This window comes from Mirounga leonina, unplaced genomic scaffold (assembly GCF_011800145.1).
Source record: "Mirounga leonina isolate KUSES-001 unplaced genomic scaffold, KU_Mleo_1.0 Mir_53, whole genome shotgun sequence".
In the NCBI taxonomy this organism is placed as follows: domain Eukaryota; kingdom Metazoa; phylum Chordata; class Mammalia; order Carnivora; family Phocidae; genus Mirounga; species Mirounga leonina.
In genome coordinates, this window is record NW_023270807.1 from 9,896,567 (window position 1) to 9,915,146 (window position 18,580).

The window sequence follows — 18,580 nt, forward strand, 5'->3', positions numbered from 1 at the left end:
CAGTGGGCACGGCGGCCTGTGTGTGCGTGTGCGAGTGTGAGCACACGGGGAGTGACAGTACCGAGCTTTTCGTTATAGCACAGTACAGATGCAGCGGAGACCTTCCTTGTCAAGGGCAGAGGAAGATGAAGAAAGGGACTGGTGCATTTGTTCCTTCTTTCTTTGGTCTGGAGGGAATCCTGATCAGGGCCGATGTGGGGGCTCACAAACCTGGCCACTGCTTGGCATCACCGTTTTCGGACTCCCCACCCTGCCACCTTTCTGCAGGGAATCCCCTCCTAGATCTCGCTTGCTCTGCTCAGCGCCTGATGTGTGAACTTCCTCATAACCGTGATCCTTAAAGATATGAGCCCTCGAAACGCTGTCATCTGCACCCCCCCACCCCCATGGGGAGCAGGGACAAGGATAATGTGGAACCAGGCACAATTTTAGAGCATCTATTGTTCTTTGGTGTGAATGCCGTGATACTTTAAACTTTTTCTTTACACACACCTCACTTTCTTCCCCAAGGAACTGAAGGTGCAAATTGGAAGTGGCTGGAGAGCTAAGGCAGAGGGGAAGGCAGCCGACAGAAGGCGTGATTTGGGGGAGGGATGTTTGCCATCCTTTGCTGGTTGTCTCTGGCTGGTAACTCAGCAGGTCAGCATTCTCCGAGTCCGTGGACATTTGCTTGGCAGCCACTAGAACATTTCTCTGCCACGTGCCAGGCAGTGTGCTGGGGGCAGGGGCACAAAGATGAACAAGGCTTCGCAGTGCTGCCCTTTTGGAGCTCATAGAGGTGGGGTGGGGATGCCAAGGCGTGGACATGGATGTTTATCGTCAAGGGCCGTAAGGTAGATAACAGAGAACCCTTCTTTGCTAGAATAGGGAGGCTGCCTGTGAAGCTGGGTGGTCTCGCAAAGGTGGTACTTCAGCTGGGCATGGGAGGCAAGTGAAGGGGCAGGAGCGTGCTGGGATTAAGTCCCCCCAGAAGCTGACCAAACTCTGGCTGGGGTGTTAAAACTCAAGCCACGCACATGTGTCGTGGGAGGAGCTGTGGGCGGCTGTTGGTTCGCCTGTTTCTTGGACAGAGGGCACCATTTCCATCCCCACAGGCCTGGAACACACAGGCCCACTTTCCCTTTTCCCTCTGAGGGTACGAGGGCAGGAGGGCACAGACGGGATTCTTCCTGATGTCTCTGATGCGGCCAAGCCCCTCCCAGCGGCTGCCTTGTGGCTGGGCTGGGAGAGGACAAGGAAGAAGTCACTTTGGAGAAATGGTTTCAGTCTGCCCCTCCCCCTCCCACTCCTCTATCCCTCTCCTCACTCTCAAGAGTGACTTAAAGGATAATCAGACAGCTCACATGACAGAGCATTTACTCCATGGCAGTCCTAAGTGCTGTGCCTATCATAACATCTAATCCTTATAACAACCCTAGGAGCTGGGAAACGCTGCTGCCCCCATTTTACAGGTGAGGAAGCTGAGGCATGAGAAGTGACTTGCTTGAGGTCACCCGGGTAGTAAGCGGTGGAGTTGGGATGCAAACATGAGTAGTTGGACTCCAGAGTCCTACCCTTCTGCGGAGCACTTGCCACCCCGCTGTGATGGGGGCAGAGGGTGTGCAGGGAATGTACTCCCCCCCCCCCCCCCCCCAACGAGGAGTCGGGAGAACAGCTGGGGAGGCAGATGGCAGGTAGCAGTTGCAGAAGGGCCTTCCCGCGGGGGAGGATTCCTCAGCCCAGAGGGAACTCTGAGCTGGGAAGGGCTCAGGCAGGAAGGCTGCCCAGGGAGGTGAGCGACCAAGGTCTCCGCAAGGAGACCATGGTGTGAGGAGTGCCAGACAGGAGGAGGACTGGGAAGGGAGCTGGCGGCCGGAGCCTGGGTTCTGAGGCAGGACGGGGCGGCGCTCACCCCTCCACCTGCCGGACCCTGCCCCCCTGCCCGGGACGCCAGCGCCGCAGGGGCTGTGAGCGGTGGGTGGCCCCCGAGACGGAGCTGTCGAGTCTGTGCCTGACGCCTCTTTTCCCTCCACTCTCTTGGTCTCTTTCAGTTGGAGGAGGACAGACTCTCGGGGCACTCCCTCCCGCGGTACAGCCCTCTGCGACGACTGGCGTCCTCCGTGTTCTCCTCCTCCACGCTGGAGACCGAGCATTACCCTCACCCTGGCGGCGGCGGCTCCTCCGGTTCCCTCATTCAGCGCAGCCGCTCGGCGGAGAGCAGCCCCGTGCGGGCGCCCCACCGGCGCCACGCGCCCCTCGCCGCCGGCAACCACAGACTCGTGCCCTCGGTGCTCCGCATCTCGCGGTCCCAGCTGCAGCAGGTGTGGGCCCGCTTCACCCACAAGACCTAGGCTGGGCTCCCCCCCCTCCTGGAGGGGGCAGGTGGGGGGGGTGGGGAGCAGGCAGGGACCATGGTTCCTTCCCAGGACGCAATAATCACACACTCACACACCCCATCCCACCCCATCATGCAATACAGCCCCCTATAACGTTGGCCCAAGGTACTGTAATGCCCATCCCCACCCCCACGTCTCCCTTTGCTTGGTGCCAGCCAAATGGTGCAGGGGGATGGGTGGGGCTGTCGGTGCCGCTTCAGGGACAGGACAGAGACTCCCGGCTGGAGCCACCGTGGGTCCAGAGTCCAGTGGAAAGCAAGGTGTCAGGGAGACAAGGCATGCTGGGTCAGAGTCAGTCTGGCATGGAGTTGATTCTGTTTAATCTGTGATTTCTTGGCATGGCGGGGCCTGGTTCACCCCTGAGGATGGGTGGCAGAAGACGGAGACCCTCCTGGGGTGTGTCTGTCTATCTGCATGGGGCGAGGCATGTGCCCCTGTGTCCGAGATGTGGGCCTGGTCAGCCAGGTTTGGGGTTTGGTAGGGAGTGCCTCCATACTCAGTGATGTGGGGGGCGGGGCGGGAGCAGTCCTGTGACCCAGTGAGCCTACCGCAGGCCACTGTCACAGAGGACAGAGCTCCCGCCTCCCACGTCTGACCCAGGAGGCCTGGAGCTCAGTCTACTAGGCTGCCCTTCACCCAAGGCATATATGCCATCACCCCCTGCTGGGTCTGGTGGCCTGGCCCAGCTCCTTAGGAACTGAGGATGGATGAACGGGGCCTGGCATTTGCCCCTCAGAGGAAGCTGGAGCCTAGGGGTGAGGGAACCCAGTCTAGAAGCTGTAGCAGAGAGGGTAGGTTATTAAGGATGAGGTAGCACCTGTGAGCTCAGGACAAATCCCAGACAGCAGCAGCCCCACCAGGGCCCCTCTTAGAGGGTGACTCCTTCCTGTAGGTGCTCAGCCAAGCCAGTTGGCCCCCAGGGGCCATGGTGAAGACAGAGAACAGGGTAGGCAGATCGGCCGGGGATATGGAGATGGGTGAGGGGTCAGGATGCCAGATCGCAATGTCCTTTCTGCTTATTTCTCAGCCCCCAACCTGTCACTGCAGGGACCTCCAAGGTTCCCTCTCCTCATTCCTGCTCCTGTCAGCCAGCACCTCCATTTCCCTGGGCAGTGGAGTAGTGGTGAAGAGGGTGCCAGGAAGGGTGGTGCCTATACAGAAAGGGAAAGAAGGGATGAGACCTGAAGGCTTGCAAAATATTTATTGCAGTGAGACTGTATCTGTGTATATGCTTGTGTGCATGCATGTACGCTTGTGAGTATGAGTATGCTTATATATGAACATTTGTGCATGTGGCAGGGCTGCCATGGATAGATGCTCAGGCTGTGCACTGCACAATTCCGGGGAGGACAATTTACATTGACCCCAGTGTGAATGACAGCACTGAATTTGCAGTGTTGCAGTCCTATGTGTGTGGGTGTGTGTGAGGGCGTACTTGTGTGTGTCAGGGAGTCAGAAAAATATTTGTGCAGTCCTTGGTAGTTTCCTATGTACCTACTCTCATCTTGGCTCCTCTCTCTACTGCCTTTTCCCTTTGACCCTTCTTCCTTCCCAACTCAACTCCCTTCAACTCCCCAGCTATCTCTGGTTGGAGTAGAGGCCTCAGGGTCCTTGCCCCAGCTTGGGGAGGTCATAAGTGGGTGGGCAGTGCTATTCGGCTGAAATGTCCTCATGGATGGCTGGCACTGTGTATAGCTCACTCACCTGAGCTATGCCTACACTCACTACATTCTTTTCTTCAAAATCTGTTCTTTTTGGAGAATGTCTGGGCCAAGAGCACCTTCCTTATCTAGGAATGAAAGCCAGATTCGTACCCTAATACTTGTGCCCCACTCCCACCTCATCCTAGCTGCTCACTTTTGAGCATCCCCAAGGTCAAGCCTCTGTTGCCTCCAGTCTGTTCTGGGTGGCTCTGCATCCTGCCCTGGCAGAGGGTAGAGGAGGGGTCAGGGTAGACACTTTGATAAGAAAGGACAGAAAACACAAAGCACAAAGGTTAGGGGGTGGGAAGAACAGTAGCCCCACTCCCGCCTACTGCATTCCGGCACTGCCCCCCTTGTCTCCCCCCTCCCCTCTGGCCCTCTTCCCATCCTCCCCAGCGAGTGGCAGGGGATGAAGTGAAGGGGAGTCTGTCCACCAGCAGCTCCAAAAGTCAGCAGCCGCGGGGTGGGGGCAGGGCCCATGCTATCTGGGGTTAGATGAAACCAAGCACTCGGTTATCCGGCATTCCCTTCCAGAGGGTTCCACTACCTGAGCACGGCTCCCACTCAATGACCAGAGCCCTGAGGTACTCTAAGATCCCAAAGTGCCTTGTGACTTATCAAAGATGACGGCACTAGCTTCAGCCTTGTTTTAGCATTAAATACATATTTCTATTTCCAAAGCCTTTGGGGGGAATCCTGTTAAGCATGCCAAAACTGGCTGAATTTTCACACGCATGCAGACACCCCCCCCCCCAAAACTGATACCGGTGGGAGAGGGGGTGTCCTTTAAATTAAGATCATGATTCAGATATTTTGTCCTTTGAGGGACATCCTTTTGCGTACCCTCTGTGGTGGCGGGGAGAGCATCTTGTAAGCCATAAAGCTCTGAGCCAACAGGAGGGGATCTTGGTAACATGATTACCTTTTGAGGGTGGAATAGCGAAGGCCATGTGAAGCCATATGTGTTGGGTCAAGTTCACGTGCAGCTCGGCAGAGCCGTGAATGGTCCGGAGTAAGTTCCTTGTCTCTAGGTCCCAGGTTGGGTAAGGCAGTTGTGAGTCCACAGTGTCGTCAGGCTCCTTCTCCGAAGGGTTTCCCAAAGAGGAGGTCAGAATGTTTCAAGAAATGATTCCCTGCTGGGGGAAAGCGCACAGCCTCCCCAGGGTCAGCTTTGAAAAGAGGCAGCGCTCTTTGCTGTACTTTGAAAATGGTGTTTTTGTACTTTATAGTCACACCCTGCATATAGTGGTGGCTTCCAATTATTACTTTATTATTTTATTAAACGGTCACTGGCACACAGTGCTTATTATGTGCCAGGCAGTGATCTAAGCACTTTACAAAATTAACTCATTTAACCCTCATAATAGCCTATGAGGTCGATTCCAGTATTATCTGCATTTAATGGATTAATCAGAATATTTCATTTACAAAAATATAAAAACGCCTGCCAATGCCGAATAACTGAAGTCTTGTTTGATAGGAGTTTTAGAACCTTTTAGTCTGTGTAGTGATCTAGTTCCTGTCCTTTCTGCTTGGCCCCTCCTCACTCTAACTGAAAGGAAGGAGTTGTCTCGGAGCCAGACTCTCCTTCCTTCTCCATTTCCACCTCGGTGTGGGATGGTGTGGGGTGGGGGGAAGTCACTCCAGAGTACCAGGGTTGGTTGAAGTGGCCCACCCTATCTCTCCAGAAACCCCACCTCTCCATCCCAAGCATCCCAGAACAGCTCTGGAGATTCAGTAGGTGGAGGAAGAGCTACAGTGAGAAGGCAGGCGCTCAGAACCATGAACTCAAGGTATTGGGGGGGGGGGGGGGGGGGTCCTGGGCTTCGGGCTCACAGATGGGGCAGGTACTGGCATTGGTGAGCACTGGCCATGGGGATTTGAGCCCAGTGTCACCAACTCACACCACAGCAGGGGCCAAGCCATGTCAAAGAGTGGCCAGGTTTGGGGGCTGTGGTCAGTGGGAGACGCACTCCCCCCATCCTCAGCTCAGCCAACTGCTGTCACTATCTTCCAATTTTTATGTGAAATCTCGCAATTTTTAATTATTGGCATGAAATTTTAAAAAACTTTTTAAAGAAATATCACTCTGAGCCAAACAAAACTGGCTTAAGGGCAGAGACCCTGAACTCAGTTTGCAACCTCTGTGAGCCTGAGGACTCCCCACCCCCTTCTCCTGTCCAAGGCTGCGGCACTTCAAGGGGGATGGTGTTCTTCCTGGGAACTCAAATCAGGTGGGCTTCTTAGAGGCGGCAGCTCACAGCCAGTGGGGATGTGTGGTGTGTGCTTTGTGTACTTGTCGGTGACCTCATGGTTTGTGTGCCTGAATATGTATCTGGGCCAGTGGACTTGTTTGTGGTAAGTGGGGTCCTCCTGGCAGGACCAGTATTTTCTCTGACGGCATAGGACCCTGGGCGAGTGAAAAATGCTCTAGTGAATTCTCAGTAATCAGTAGACACCCCCACGCACTCAAGGCAGCTTGGGTCACAGCAATAACCACTCAACACTCATCCCAACCACTAGCATCCTGAACCCATCAATCTCCCTCTGCATTTCCAGTTTTGGGGAAAATGGGCACAGCCTTGCCCAGCACGTGGGGGAATGATGGCACCTTTGAGCCATGCTGGTACATTAACGCTTGCTTCCCCAGCCAAGAGAGGTGGGCCAGACCCCTTCAATCACAGGAAAAGGTAGGGGTCCTCCTCTCTGTAGAGGGTCCCAGGACCCTCCTTTTCTCTCCTCTGCCCTGCCTAGGTCCCTTTTTCTGGGGAGGGGTGGTGCTGTGTGTCCAGGCAGTGGTGGGGGGAGCTTGGGCCACTGGATGGTAGAGGAGCTGTGGCAAATGTGTCTATATTGAGTGGGCAGGGGAGACCATGCTTAAGAGTGTGTAGGGACCCCTGGCTGTGTGAGGATGGAATATCCTCTGCTGTCTTTGGGTTGCTTTGGTACCTGAGGATGGAAGCACAGACCCCTAAGGAGGGCCTGAACATCACCCCACCCTACCCCAAACTCCACTGAGATTCCAACCCAAAGGGCAGGAATCAGCCCACCCCATACAGTAGCCAGCACCTTGGTAACAAGGAGTGGCAAATCACTCTCCTTAAGTTGGGGGGCGTGTCCCCAAAGTTTGCATTATTCCCATTAGGGACAGAAGTGTCCCCTGGGACTAGCGGGTCAGCCTCTGAAATTTTTAAAGCATCCTTCTCCCTAAGGGAGAGGCCCCCAGCCTGAGGACCACATTCCTCAAATATCCCCAGCGGTTCTCCATACCACCCAGTCGGCTTCCCAGCCCAGGGCTTCCCAGCCCAGGGCGCCCCGGAGCCGAAGTGGGCCCCTTCCCCCAAGTAAAGAGTTGAGAAGCAGTGGGGGAGGAGGGGCAACGAAGCCCAAAGGACTATGGGAACCTTCCTGGATCTCTCCTAGCACTTGGCTCCGCCGTCAGTCCCACCACTTACCCTCCCTTCTACCTGCACAGGCTTTGCGGGTGCGGGGGGTGGGGTTCACCTTGCCACGACTAACTGGCCCTCACACACACGCACACGCACACTCCATAGCTGCGCGCACATTTCATCCACTCTCCGGACAACAAACTAGCAGCCCCCCAGCTAGGAGAGCACAAAGATCGCGTTTCCGGGCACCTCTCGCAGGTTTCTTTTTTTTTTTTTTTTTTTTAAAGATTTTATTTATTTATTTGACAGAGAGAGACACAGCGAGAGAGGGAACACAAGCAGGGGGAGAGGGAGAGGGAGAAGCAGGCTCCCCGCAGAGCAGGGAGCCCGATGTGGGACTCGATCCTAGGACCCTGGGATCATGACCTGAGCCGAAGGCAGTCGCTCAACCGACTGAGCCACCCAGGCGCCCCGCAGGTTTCTAACTCTACTGTAACAGGACCCCAACCACCACTTCCACTCCGTTCCCGCCCCCGGGACCCGCCCCCACACGCCCGCCCCCGCGGCCCGCGCGCCACGAATGTACCGTCCGTCCTTTTAACTCGCTGCTACGCGCGCGACCAGGGTACCGGCCGGCCTCCGAGCCCCGCCCCCGCCCCCAGCCCCGCCTCCGCGCGCGCCCCCGCCGAGCTGCCTGCTGCTAAAGTGTCCCTCCCCACCCCCCACCCCCCACCCCCCGCTCCCGGGTAGCCCCCCTGCCGCCCCGCCCTCGCGCCAACTTTGTGTTTGCTTTCCCCTCCTCGGCCTCGCGGCCTGGGGCTCGCCCCTCAGTGCTTCCAGGGCCGGGGTGCAGACGAGGGGCTGGGAGGGAAGCTGGCCGGTTCTCCCGGCTCGAAGGGCCCCCGTCGCCCCACCCCCGATGCCTGTTACCTCACCGCCCACAGCCTCCCCCCGCCCCCATAATTGGCCTTGCAGTTGGATGCCAAAGAGCCCAGAGTTGAGGGGGAGCAAAGCTTTGAGCCTAGCTAGGTCTCTCAGAGCGACCCAACACCCCCTTTTTGCCCTCTCCTTTACGTCCGTGTCTCCTGCCCCACCCCACTCCACGACTGAGGGCCCTGGGGGTCCCCAAACACGCCCCCACTTCCAGCTCTTCTCCCTCCCCACCCCCGAAAATAAAACTCAGGGACCAACATCTGCTTCCTTTGCACTTGCTCCGTCGACCCCTCCTCCCCTCATTGGAGGGGCTTCCGTTGGGGAGCAGGCGGGGTTGGGGGCCCTAATGTTTGACAGTATTTAGCAAGGAGAGGGCTGGCCCCTGCCCCCTAAGAGGTGGGACGGGTGGGAGGGGGGAAGCTCAGCCGGGGCCCAGCTGAGCTCCTTCCTTCCAGGGACCCGAGGATCCCCTCCCAGCGTGGGGAGACGCTTCCTAATCGTGGTGGGGAGGGGAGAGAGGGATGGGAAGGGGGTTGGGGAGAGGACCCTTCCGGAAGTCCCGAATTCCAGCCAGTTTATTCCTAAACATCCCATCATACCCCTCCCCTTTTTGTACTGCAATAATACTGTATTATAAGCTTGCACTATTCCCCGACCCCGGCCAGCGTAAGCATGCACGAAAAACTCAAAACTACACACACACACACACACACAAAAAGACGGGACGCTTTTTTTCCTCTTCCTCTTTCTCTCCGGGGTGCGTCCTCAGCGTACATAGCGGCGTCGGGGGGCCCTGGGCCCGGGTGGAGAAGCATGCACTGAGCCCCCGCCCCTAGACTGCAAGTACTGTACAAATCCAACACTTGAAACCGACACGCACACGCGCGGCGCCGCCACGGGGGTGGGACACGGACACGCACCCACACGCACACGGCCGCGCACGGGCGGGGGTGGGGGCGCCCCGCCGTCACGCGTCGCTGTGCGAGGGATCTTGTGCCTTTTTAAGTCCCTGTATGTTAATGCAGACAATCCGGAGAGCTTGTGTACTACCAAATCCTGATTAAAAACGCCTTCCAGGAACCTGCGCCTCGCCTGCTTTCTTTTCATCCTTCTTCCTAACCCACCACTGGATGGGCGGAGGGCAGGGACCCTGGTCTCTGGGGCCCCGACTCCAAATTGCCAACTTGCTGGAGGAGGGATGGGAAGTAGGGAGGTGGGCACCTAGATCTGTTCTCTGTGGATCAGTCTATTGAAGCCGTGTGTGTGTGTGTGTGTGTGTGTGTGTGTGTGTGTGTGTGTGTGTGTGTGTGTGGTGGGAAGGAGGAAGCCAGAGAGCCCTGTGAAGGGACCCTGCGAGCCTTTCCCTGCCCCTCTGCTCTGATGGGGGATCGGAGATAGCTCTGGCCTGGGGGAGAATGGTCTATCCAGGGGGATCAGCGAGAGAGCGGATTGTGCAGAGCCTGGGGGTGGGGTTGGGGTGCTGTCACCAGGCCACACTTTACTCCTTGGGGCCTAAAGCAAGTGTGGGGGCAGAAGAAGGGCAAGCTACAGCTGCATTTCTTGACCCCTGGAGCATTTAGAATGTTCCCATGCTGTCAGCTCCTTGCCCAGGACAGGTGAGGATGGGTTGGGGACACTGAGATCTGGGAGTCAGGTGTGCGAAGATCTGTAAAGACCTAGGGCCGCGACAGCCGCCTTCTCTGGTCATCTTAGTCTTTCCACCCAGATGACTGTCAATGGCCAGTGCACCAGGGTGAGTGGCACTCCTAGGTGTGGGGTGGAGGAGCAGAGGGAGGGCTCCTGGCTTGGCAGATGTAGTTTGAGAGTGCAGACCCAGACAGACAGACAGGTGAGAAATCTGGGAAAGGTGGTGGTGGGCAGAGGGGGCTGCGCTGCCGACTTCTTCTGTTTTCCTGTGGGGCAATGATGGCAATCGGGGGCTCCCCTGGGGAGGAGGAGAGATGGGAAGGGTGCCTGGGGTGGCTGCTGAGGGAGGAGGAAGGGGCGCACTGCTGTGAGAGGCTTGCTGGGGAGGGGGAAGGGGTCAGGGCCCATCCTCCAGCTTTGGTCACTCAGCAGCCTCCCTTCTTTGACCTTGGGACTGTGGGCCTAAGTGCAGTGTGCAGTGTCTGGGCTTGGCCAGGGTCCAAGCAGGAGAGCCGCTCTCTGTACTCTGTCTGGGGAACGGGGATGTGCAGACTAACCCGCCCCTGGTGTCAGACAAGTCAAGGCTGAGGAGAGCCGGGTTGTGGTGGCATCGAAAGATCAGAGTCTGGTCCATCCACCTCCCTCCGCTTTCCCTGCTGACTGGAGTAAACATGGACTTGGCGGGGCTCTGAAGTTGGTGAGGCCACAGCCTTTGGGTCTGGGCTCAGCGGAGGCAAGGGGACGGCTAGGGCTTTCCTTCTCTCTGAGGGTCTCAGCTCCAGTGGCCTGCCTCCCCTCCTCTATGATTGACCCCTACCGCATCCGCCTTTGGCCAAACCCCATCAGAATCACCAGGGAGCTGTAAAACAGAGAGATTTCTGCGCCTCATCTTGGACCTACAGAATCTGGGGGCAGGGGGAGTAGGACTCAGGGCTCTGTAGGTTTAAAAGCACCCCCAGATAATGCTGCGCCAAGCCAAGCTGCAGAACCACAATAAGCAAATTGGAATCATAAAGGGTCGCTGCTCTGGGAAGGGAGTAGGAAGGTGTGAGTTCCCCCAGGCCCTGATTTCCCCTTGCTGACACCCAGTACACTTGCTGCCCTCTGAGCTGGAATGGGAGGGGGTCACTGGTGTCCCCCTCCCGTGGTGTTTGCAAGCCTACTGGACCAAGCACACAGAGGCCATCTAAGGATCACTGGCTGAATGAAAGAGCACAGGATGGTGTGGGTGAATGATTGAATATTTGCTGGGCACGGGCATTCAGGAGAGGTTGGGAGAGGGTGAAGGAGGACTTCCCACTCTCTGAGGAGGGAGGACCTTGAGCCCAGGCCTGCCCTCCCCAACAAGGAGCCAGATGGGGAGGGGTGGAGGGATTCTTTTTTTTTTTTTTTTTTTAAAGATTTTATTTATTTGAGACAGAGAGAATGAGAGACAGAGAGCATGAGAGGGAGGAGGGTCAGAGGGAGAAGCAGACTCCCTGCCGAGCAGGGAGCCCGATGTGGGACTCGATCCCGGGACTCCAGGATCATGACCCGAGCCGAAGGCAGTCGCTTAACCAACTGAGCCACCCAGGCGCCCGGGTGGAGGGATTCTGAAATGGAAAACCCAGCAGGTCCAGATGCTCGTGGGCTTGTCAGTGATACTTAGGGCAAAGCTGTCCCCACTCTGAGGTTCATGGCTCTTCCTGCTAAAGGGCACAGGGTCCCAGGTTCCCTGCATGGGAAGGTGGGAGGCCAATGAGGCGATGGAAAGAGTTTGGGGTTCCGAGCCACCTTGGTTGATGTGCTTTGTGAAGTGGGCGTGCCAGAGAGAGAGGGCATGCCTCTCTCCAGGCTGTGTCCTAATCTAACCTTGTCACTGCTGCCTGATTTCAGTCCTCATTCCCCCTCCCGTGTAACAGAAGGGGAGGGCTTTCAGAGGGTTCCAGCTATGATCATGTAACAAGGACACTGTAAGCGGAGGGTCCGTCCTATGGATGGGGCTTTTCTAAAGAGATCCGGGGCCTGGCCAGAGAAAAAGGTAGTTCTGCCAGGGATGCTCCAAGTGTCAGAGGTGGGACAGGGAAAATAGGCAGAGGTGCTGGGTGGGACGCATCTGGTGTTGGGTGGGTGATTTCTGAGCTGGACAGGGAGGGAGACATGATCAGAGCTCCGTGTCTGTAGCACATACGCCACGGTCACGACTCACCCAGGATCTCACAGCACCCCCTCCACCTCTGCTAGTCATCTTGAGCCTTACTGTTGGTAACTAAACATGGCAGAGCGCCCCAGCACACAGCCTGGCACAGAACCAGGGCTTAATGTTTGCTGAATGAATGAATGAATGAAGAATGAAGGGTGTAGAAAAAGAGAACGATTACTGGGGAATTCTGGCCTGGATGTGAAGAAGACAAAGCTCTAAGGAAGTCCCCTGCTTGGCTCAGACAGGGTGGGCAAGGGTCCTGTCTGGGGTCTGATGCTACCCCATCTTGCACCCCCCCCCCTTATCACGTCCTCCTGGATGGTCTGATCATGAGAAAGATCATGGCAGTTGAGGAAGGGAGAAGTCACAGCCTTGGGCAGATCCTCAGCTTTGGGGACTCCTGCCTTCCCCTCCACCCACCTTTGGGCTGTTTGCACAGAGACCTCAGCTGAGAGAGCCCCTCCTTTTCTCACCACCCTCTCTGCCATGGGTGTGGCATCCAGGCATTGCTGGGGCTGGAGGGGGAAGCAGTGATCTCCAAAGCAGAGGAGCAGGGCAAATGGGCGGGAGGCAGGGTGGGAGGGAGCTGACATTTATTGAGCAACTGCTATATGCCAGACCCATTGCTTATCTGACCTCATTTATGATCACAACCTCTGTGGAGTGCGCATTATCCCAATTTCATCCCCCCCCCCTTTTTTTGGTCAAATGTAGTGGGTTTTTTTTTTTCATTTAAATTCAATTAGTTAACATACAGTGTATTATCGATTTCAGAGGTAGAGGTCAGTGATTCATCAGTCTCACATAACGCCAGGTGCTCATTACATCACGTGCCCTCCTTAATGCCCATCATTCCATTGCCCCCCCCTCCCCAGCAACCCTCAGTTTGTTTCCTATGACTGAGTCTCTTATGGTTGTTTTGTCTCCCTCTCTGGTTTCGTCTTATTTTATTTTCCCCTCCTTTCCCCTATGATATTCTGTTTTGTTTCTTAAATTCCACATATGAGTGAGATCATATGATAATTGTCTTTCTCTGATTGACTTATTCCGCTTAGCATAATACTCTCTAGTTCCATCCACGTCGTTGCAAACCCATTTCATTTCCTAATAGAGAGACTGCTACACTCTGTGAAAACAAGGACCACATCTGTCTTGTTCGATACGTGATCCACAGATTCACAGCCTCTACCACGGTGGCCAGGACGGTAGACATTCCAGGACTTCTTCTAGAAAGAAAGATAGATAGAAAAGGCAAGGCCAGGCCCTCAAGGGGTTCAGTGAAGCCTCTAGTGGAAGGATGTGGGAAAACAAGTAGAAAGGAGGGTGATGATGCCTGCTCGGCAGGTGGACAGGAAGGTTTTCTGGAAGGCTGGTTGAGCTCAGTCCTGGAGGAAGGACAGGTATTTGTCATGTGAATAGAGGGAGTGACAGGGACCCCAGTCAGAGGGATAGACAGCGGTGTGAGAAGTGTCGAGCACTTAGGGAACTGCTGGGGGCATCAGCATGGCAAGCGCCCAGGGCAGGGATCCCAGGGCGCTGCTAGAAGTGAGGTCAGAGAAGAAGGGAGGAGCCAGACCACAAGGGCGGGGCAGCATTGCCACGTGCCAAACCAAGAATTGGAACTGTCCTCTGAGGACCGTGGGGGCTACTGTAGGCTGCTGCATGTTTGAAGCAGAGAGATAGGATCAGCTTTAAGTTTCGGGAAGATCACTCTAGCAGCTGTAGGAAGGATAGATGGGCAATGTGGGCAGGAGAAGACAGGCCAGTGGCTGGGGAAGCCCCAGGCAGGATAGGGCTGTGCCCCTGGAGCTGAGGCAGCAGACTCAGATGTTGAAGAATACTCAGCAGGACTCCCTGCAAGTCTGGATGGCACCTGCAGGTGTTGGAGGTGTCAGATCTCTGGGGCTCCCGATCTGGATGGGCTGTGTTTAGGAAGACAAGGTCCAGCATGTTCAGAAAGGCCGACAAAGCACTGGACGCCGTCAGCACCCTCCCCACCTGAAACAAAGCGGTGTCAGCCCCGATGAGGCCTGGTGCCCTGGGGGTGCTGGGAGTTGTGCGTGTGCGCGCGTGTGCGGACTAGGGCAGAGCTGGAGGAGATGCAAGCGCTGAGGTCCTGACAGGGTGATCAGGCTTTTCTAGTCTGGAAGGAAGGAGGCTAAGGGGAGACGTGGCAGGAGTCCAGAAAGCCGAGAACAGGCCATCCCATTGCCAAGGGCTCAGCCCAAAGCTTCAAAAGGGGAAAACTTAATAAGTGGACAGAAACTGCCCTTCACAAGCTGGCTGCGGATTCCCGGATGAGGTGTGCACTTAACACACACCCAGAGAGGGCTGGACAATTCCTGACCGACAGGCTGGGAAGGGGCAGGAGGGAAGGGGGGGGCGGAGCTCCAGGGGCGCCCAGCCTGCATTTGGGGGTGTGGAGAGCAGGCGAACTTGGACCTGGTCCTGCATAGGCTCTGATGGCCCTGGCGGCCAGCTCCCTGGCTGCAGAGAAACCGTGTCCGGACCTGGACGCTTGCCGCTCCTCTTTGGACCTGGTTTCCTCCTCTGTCAAAGGGAGAGTTGATCTACATGGTGGCTCTGACGCCTTGCAGGTGTCATTGTCTTCTGTTGACTGAACTAGAGCTGGCTCTGGGGAAGAGAGGGAGGGGGATGGGAGGGAGATGGGAGACGGGAGACAGAGAAACCTCAGGGGAAATGGAGCATGCACACACTCCTTCCTCAGAGATTTCCTGAGCACTCACTACGTGCCAGGGACCCTTCTAGGCCTTGGGGGATAGAGCAATGGACAAAACAGACCCAGTGCCCATCCTCACGGAACACACGCTCTGGTGCATGCGCCTAGGCACATGGGCCTCCCGGCTTGTGGGTGCAGTCCCCGAGCCGCTGGGCCCTGCAGGGCGGGTGACATCAGCGAGTCCCTGTGTGTGCCCCTTGCAGGTGTTCTCCGTGGCGCCCCCGTTTGAGGTCAATGGTCTCCCGCGAGCTGTGCCTCTGAGCCTGCCCTACCAGGACTTCAAGAAAGATCTCTCTGATTACCGAGAACGGGCTCGGTTGCTCAACAGGGTCCGGAGGGTGGGCTTCTCCCACATGCTGCTCACCACCCCCCAGGTCCCACTGGCAACAGTTCAGCCCCAAGCTAATGGGAAGGAGGAAGAGGAAGAGGAGGAAGAAGAGGAGGAAGAGGAGGAAGAGGAGGAAGAGGAGGAGGAGGAAGTCGAGGAGGAGGAGGAGGAAGAGGAAGACGAGGAGGAGGAGGAGGAGGAGGGCGAGGAGGAGGAGGAAGGGGAGGAGGGGGAGGAGGCAGTGGCTCCAGGGGAGGTGCTGGGGCCTCGCAGCGGCTGCAGCAGTGATGGCAGTGAAAGGAGCACGGACCGCAGTCAGGAGGGTGCCCCATCCACGCTGCTGGCTGACGACCAGAAGGAGTCCAGGGGCCGGGCCTCCATGGCCGACGGGGACCTGGAGCCTGAGGAGGGCTCCAAAACGCTGGTGCTCGTCTCCCCTGGCGACATGAAGAAGTCGCCCGTCGCCGCCGACCTGGCCCCCGACCCTGACCTGGGCACTCTGGCTGCCCTCACTCCTCAGCAAGAGCGGCCCCAGCCCACCGGCAGCCAGCTGGACGTGTCTGAGCCGGGCACCCTGTCCTCTGTCCTCAAGTCTGAGCCCAAGCCCCCTGGACCCGGGACAGGGCCAGGGGCCGGGGCAGTGACCGCAGGGGCAGGAGGAGTGGCAGTCACCTCCTCACCCTTCACCAAAGTTGAGAGGACCTTTGTGCACATTGCGGAGAAAACCCACCTCAATGTCATGTCTTCCGGTGGACAAGCCTCCCGGCCTGAGGAGCTGGGCCCTGGGGGTGAGCTGGGCCTGGAGGCACCCTCTGATGGGAGGGCTGTGGAGGAGGGGGCCTCCGTGCCCCTGGAGAACGGCATCGCCCAGGCAGGGCTGGAGAGCTGTGCTCCGACTGGCCCCCCCGGGGACACCCCCGTGGAGGCGGCCACAGACTCACTGCCCAATGGCCCAGCCCTTGCCAACGGGCCGGCCCCAGCGTCCCCGCTGGAGCCAGGCCCCGAGAAACTGGCCACCGTCTCCCCCAGCCGCCATGCCACGGCAGGCCCCCGCCCCAGGAGCCGGATCCCTGTCCTGCTGTCGGAGGAGGACACGGGCTCGGAGCCCTCCGGCTCCCTGTCCGCCAGAGAGCGGTGGGGCAAGAGGGCCCGGCCACAGCAGGACCTGGCGAGGCTGGTGATGGAGAAGAGGCAGGGCCGCCTGCTGTTGCGGCTGGCCTCTGGGGCCTCGTCCTCCTCCAGTGAGGAGCAGCGCCGGGCCTCGGAGACGCTCTCGGGCACGGGCTCCGAGGAGGACACGCCTGCCTCGGAGCCCGCTGCCCCCAGGAAGGCCGGGGGCGCCGCCGCCACCCGGAGCCGGATTCCCCGCCCCATCAGCATCCGCATGCCCACGCCCGCCGCGGCCCAGCAGCAGTCCGCGGGCAGCCCCCATGGCGCTGCCCCCGCCTCCGACACAGCCATCACCAGCAGGTGAGAAACGGCTGCCAGCCCTAGGGTGGGCGGAGGGTGACCACAGAAGGCCTCCCCCGGCAGGAGCTTCCCCGGAGCCAAGGTTAGGGCCTAGTGAGGATGCAGGAGGGACCCTCGGCCACCCCTCCTGTTCACCACGTCCCCAACCAAGCGCCTCTTCTGACTCAGGTTCCAGCCCTGTCACTGGGCTCAAGGGAGTGGCTACAGTGCACATGTCTAGAGGGGTCGCCAGGGAGGCCAAGCTTGGGAAAGGTTAATGGGGGCCAGTGAGACTCACACACAGCCTCTGGTGTGCCGGGAGGCATTTGAGGCCAAAGGATAAAGACCAGAGTCGTTGCGAGAAAACGTTCTTCATATGTAAACGGGTATGTGATAGAGTAGAATGTAAAATCCATGAGAATTTTATTTTATTTTATTATTTTTAAAGATTTTATTTATTTATTTATTTGAGACAGAGGATGAGATAGAGCATGAGAGGGTCCGAGGGAGAAGCAGACTCCCTGCCGAGCTGGGAGCCCGATGCGGGACTCGATCCCGGGACTCCAGGATCATGACCTGAGCCGAAGGCAGTTGCTTAACCAACTCAGCCACCCAGGCGCCCCTCCATGAGAATTTTAAAGATGAAACAGGTCCAAGAAAGCCTGCAGCAGGCTCTCAGGTAGCAGCCCGGGAGTGTGTGGCCCCTAGAGGTCCTGCCCTGGAGGATGGAGCACCAGTCCTAGTTTATCCACCTGTGCCCTGGTCTCCACAGCCTCACCCAGCTCCGAAGACGCAGGGCTCCAGGGCTCAGTGCTCAGCGATTCTGAAACTGTCTCTCCTTTTTTGTTTCTTTGCCCTCCTCTTTTCTCTTGCCTTCCGCCCGCCCCCCGCCTCCGTCCCGCAGGCTCCAGCTGCAGAAGCCTCCAGGGTCGGCCGTGGCTGCTGACCTCCGCCCCAAACAGCCCCCCGGCCGGGGCCCGGGGCCCGGGAGAGCCCCAGCCGGCGCCAGGCCCCCCGCCCCGCGCAGTCCAGGCCCCTCCGCCTCCGCCGCGCCGCGCCACCCCAACGCGTCCCCCCGGAGCCAGTCCCTGTCCCGCAAGGAGAGCTCCTCCCCCTCGCACCAGGCCCGGCCCGCGGGGCCCCCGCCCCGGGGCGCCCCGCAGGCGCGGGCCCAGCCTGATGGCACCCCCTCCCCGGGGGGCCCCAAGAAAGGACCCAGAGGGAAACTCCAGACTCAGCGCGCAGCAACCAAAGGCCGGGCGGGGGTCGCGGAGGGCCGGGCCGGGGCCAGATAATGACGCGCGCGGCTCTCCGCGGCCCCCCACCCTCACCCCGGCCCCCCACCCGCAGCCGGCCACACTGAAACAGCTCCCAGCACAGCCTTACGCGCCTGACGCGCGCCACCCGCGGCCCCAGCTTCCCGCCTGCACCCGCGAGGACGCGCGCCGGCCTGGCCCCGAGGGGGCCGCCGCGCTGCGGGGGGAGGGCCCGCCTCCCGGTCCTCCGCCCCCTCTCCGTGACCCCTGCCCTCCCCCTGCCGCCCTTCGGGTGGGGCAGGCTCACCCTCCGCCCCGGGGAAGGCTCAGCCACTTTTTCACCGAGGACTCCACTCATGGGGACGTCCCCCGCCCCCACCCGCCAGGCCGCTGCTGCTCTCCGTGCTCCCCCCAGGGACCTCTGCTTACACCTCCTGCGGCGCCTTTCCCTCCTCCTGGCCTTCTCCCAGCCCAAGCCCACCCACTCCCGTTTTCAGAAAGGCAGCCTCAAATTCCGGAAGTGGAAGCTCCAGCCTACCCTCCCCACTGCCCCCTCCCCCCCAGGGGCCAAAAAGCCT

The 18,580-nt window shown here is 58.5% G+C and overlaps 1 protein-coding gene across 1 annotated transcript in view; it reads left to right on the top strand.

Moving 5' to 3' along the window:
- TTBK1 (tau tubulin kinase 1) overlaps positions 1 to 18,041 on the top strand; it is a 34,667-nt gene extending 16,626 nt beyond the window's left edge. The window contains exons 13-14 of the mRNA XM_034990681.1: positions 15,173 to 16,767; positions 17,651 to 18,041. Of these exons, the coding sequence (XP_034846572.1) occupies positions 15,173 to 16,767; positions 17,651 to 18,041 (1,986 nt within the window). The remainder of the gene's footprint in view (positions 1 to 15,172; positions 16,768 to 17,650) is intronic.
- The last annotated feature ends 539 nt before the right edge of the window (positions 18,042 to 18,580 follow it).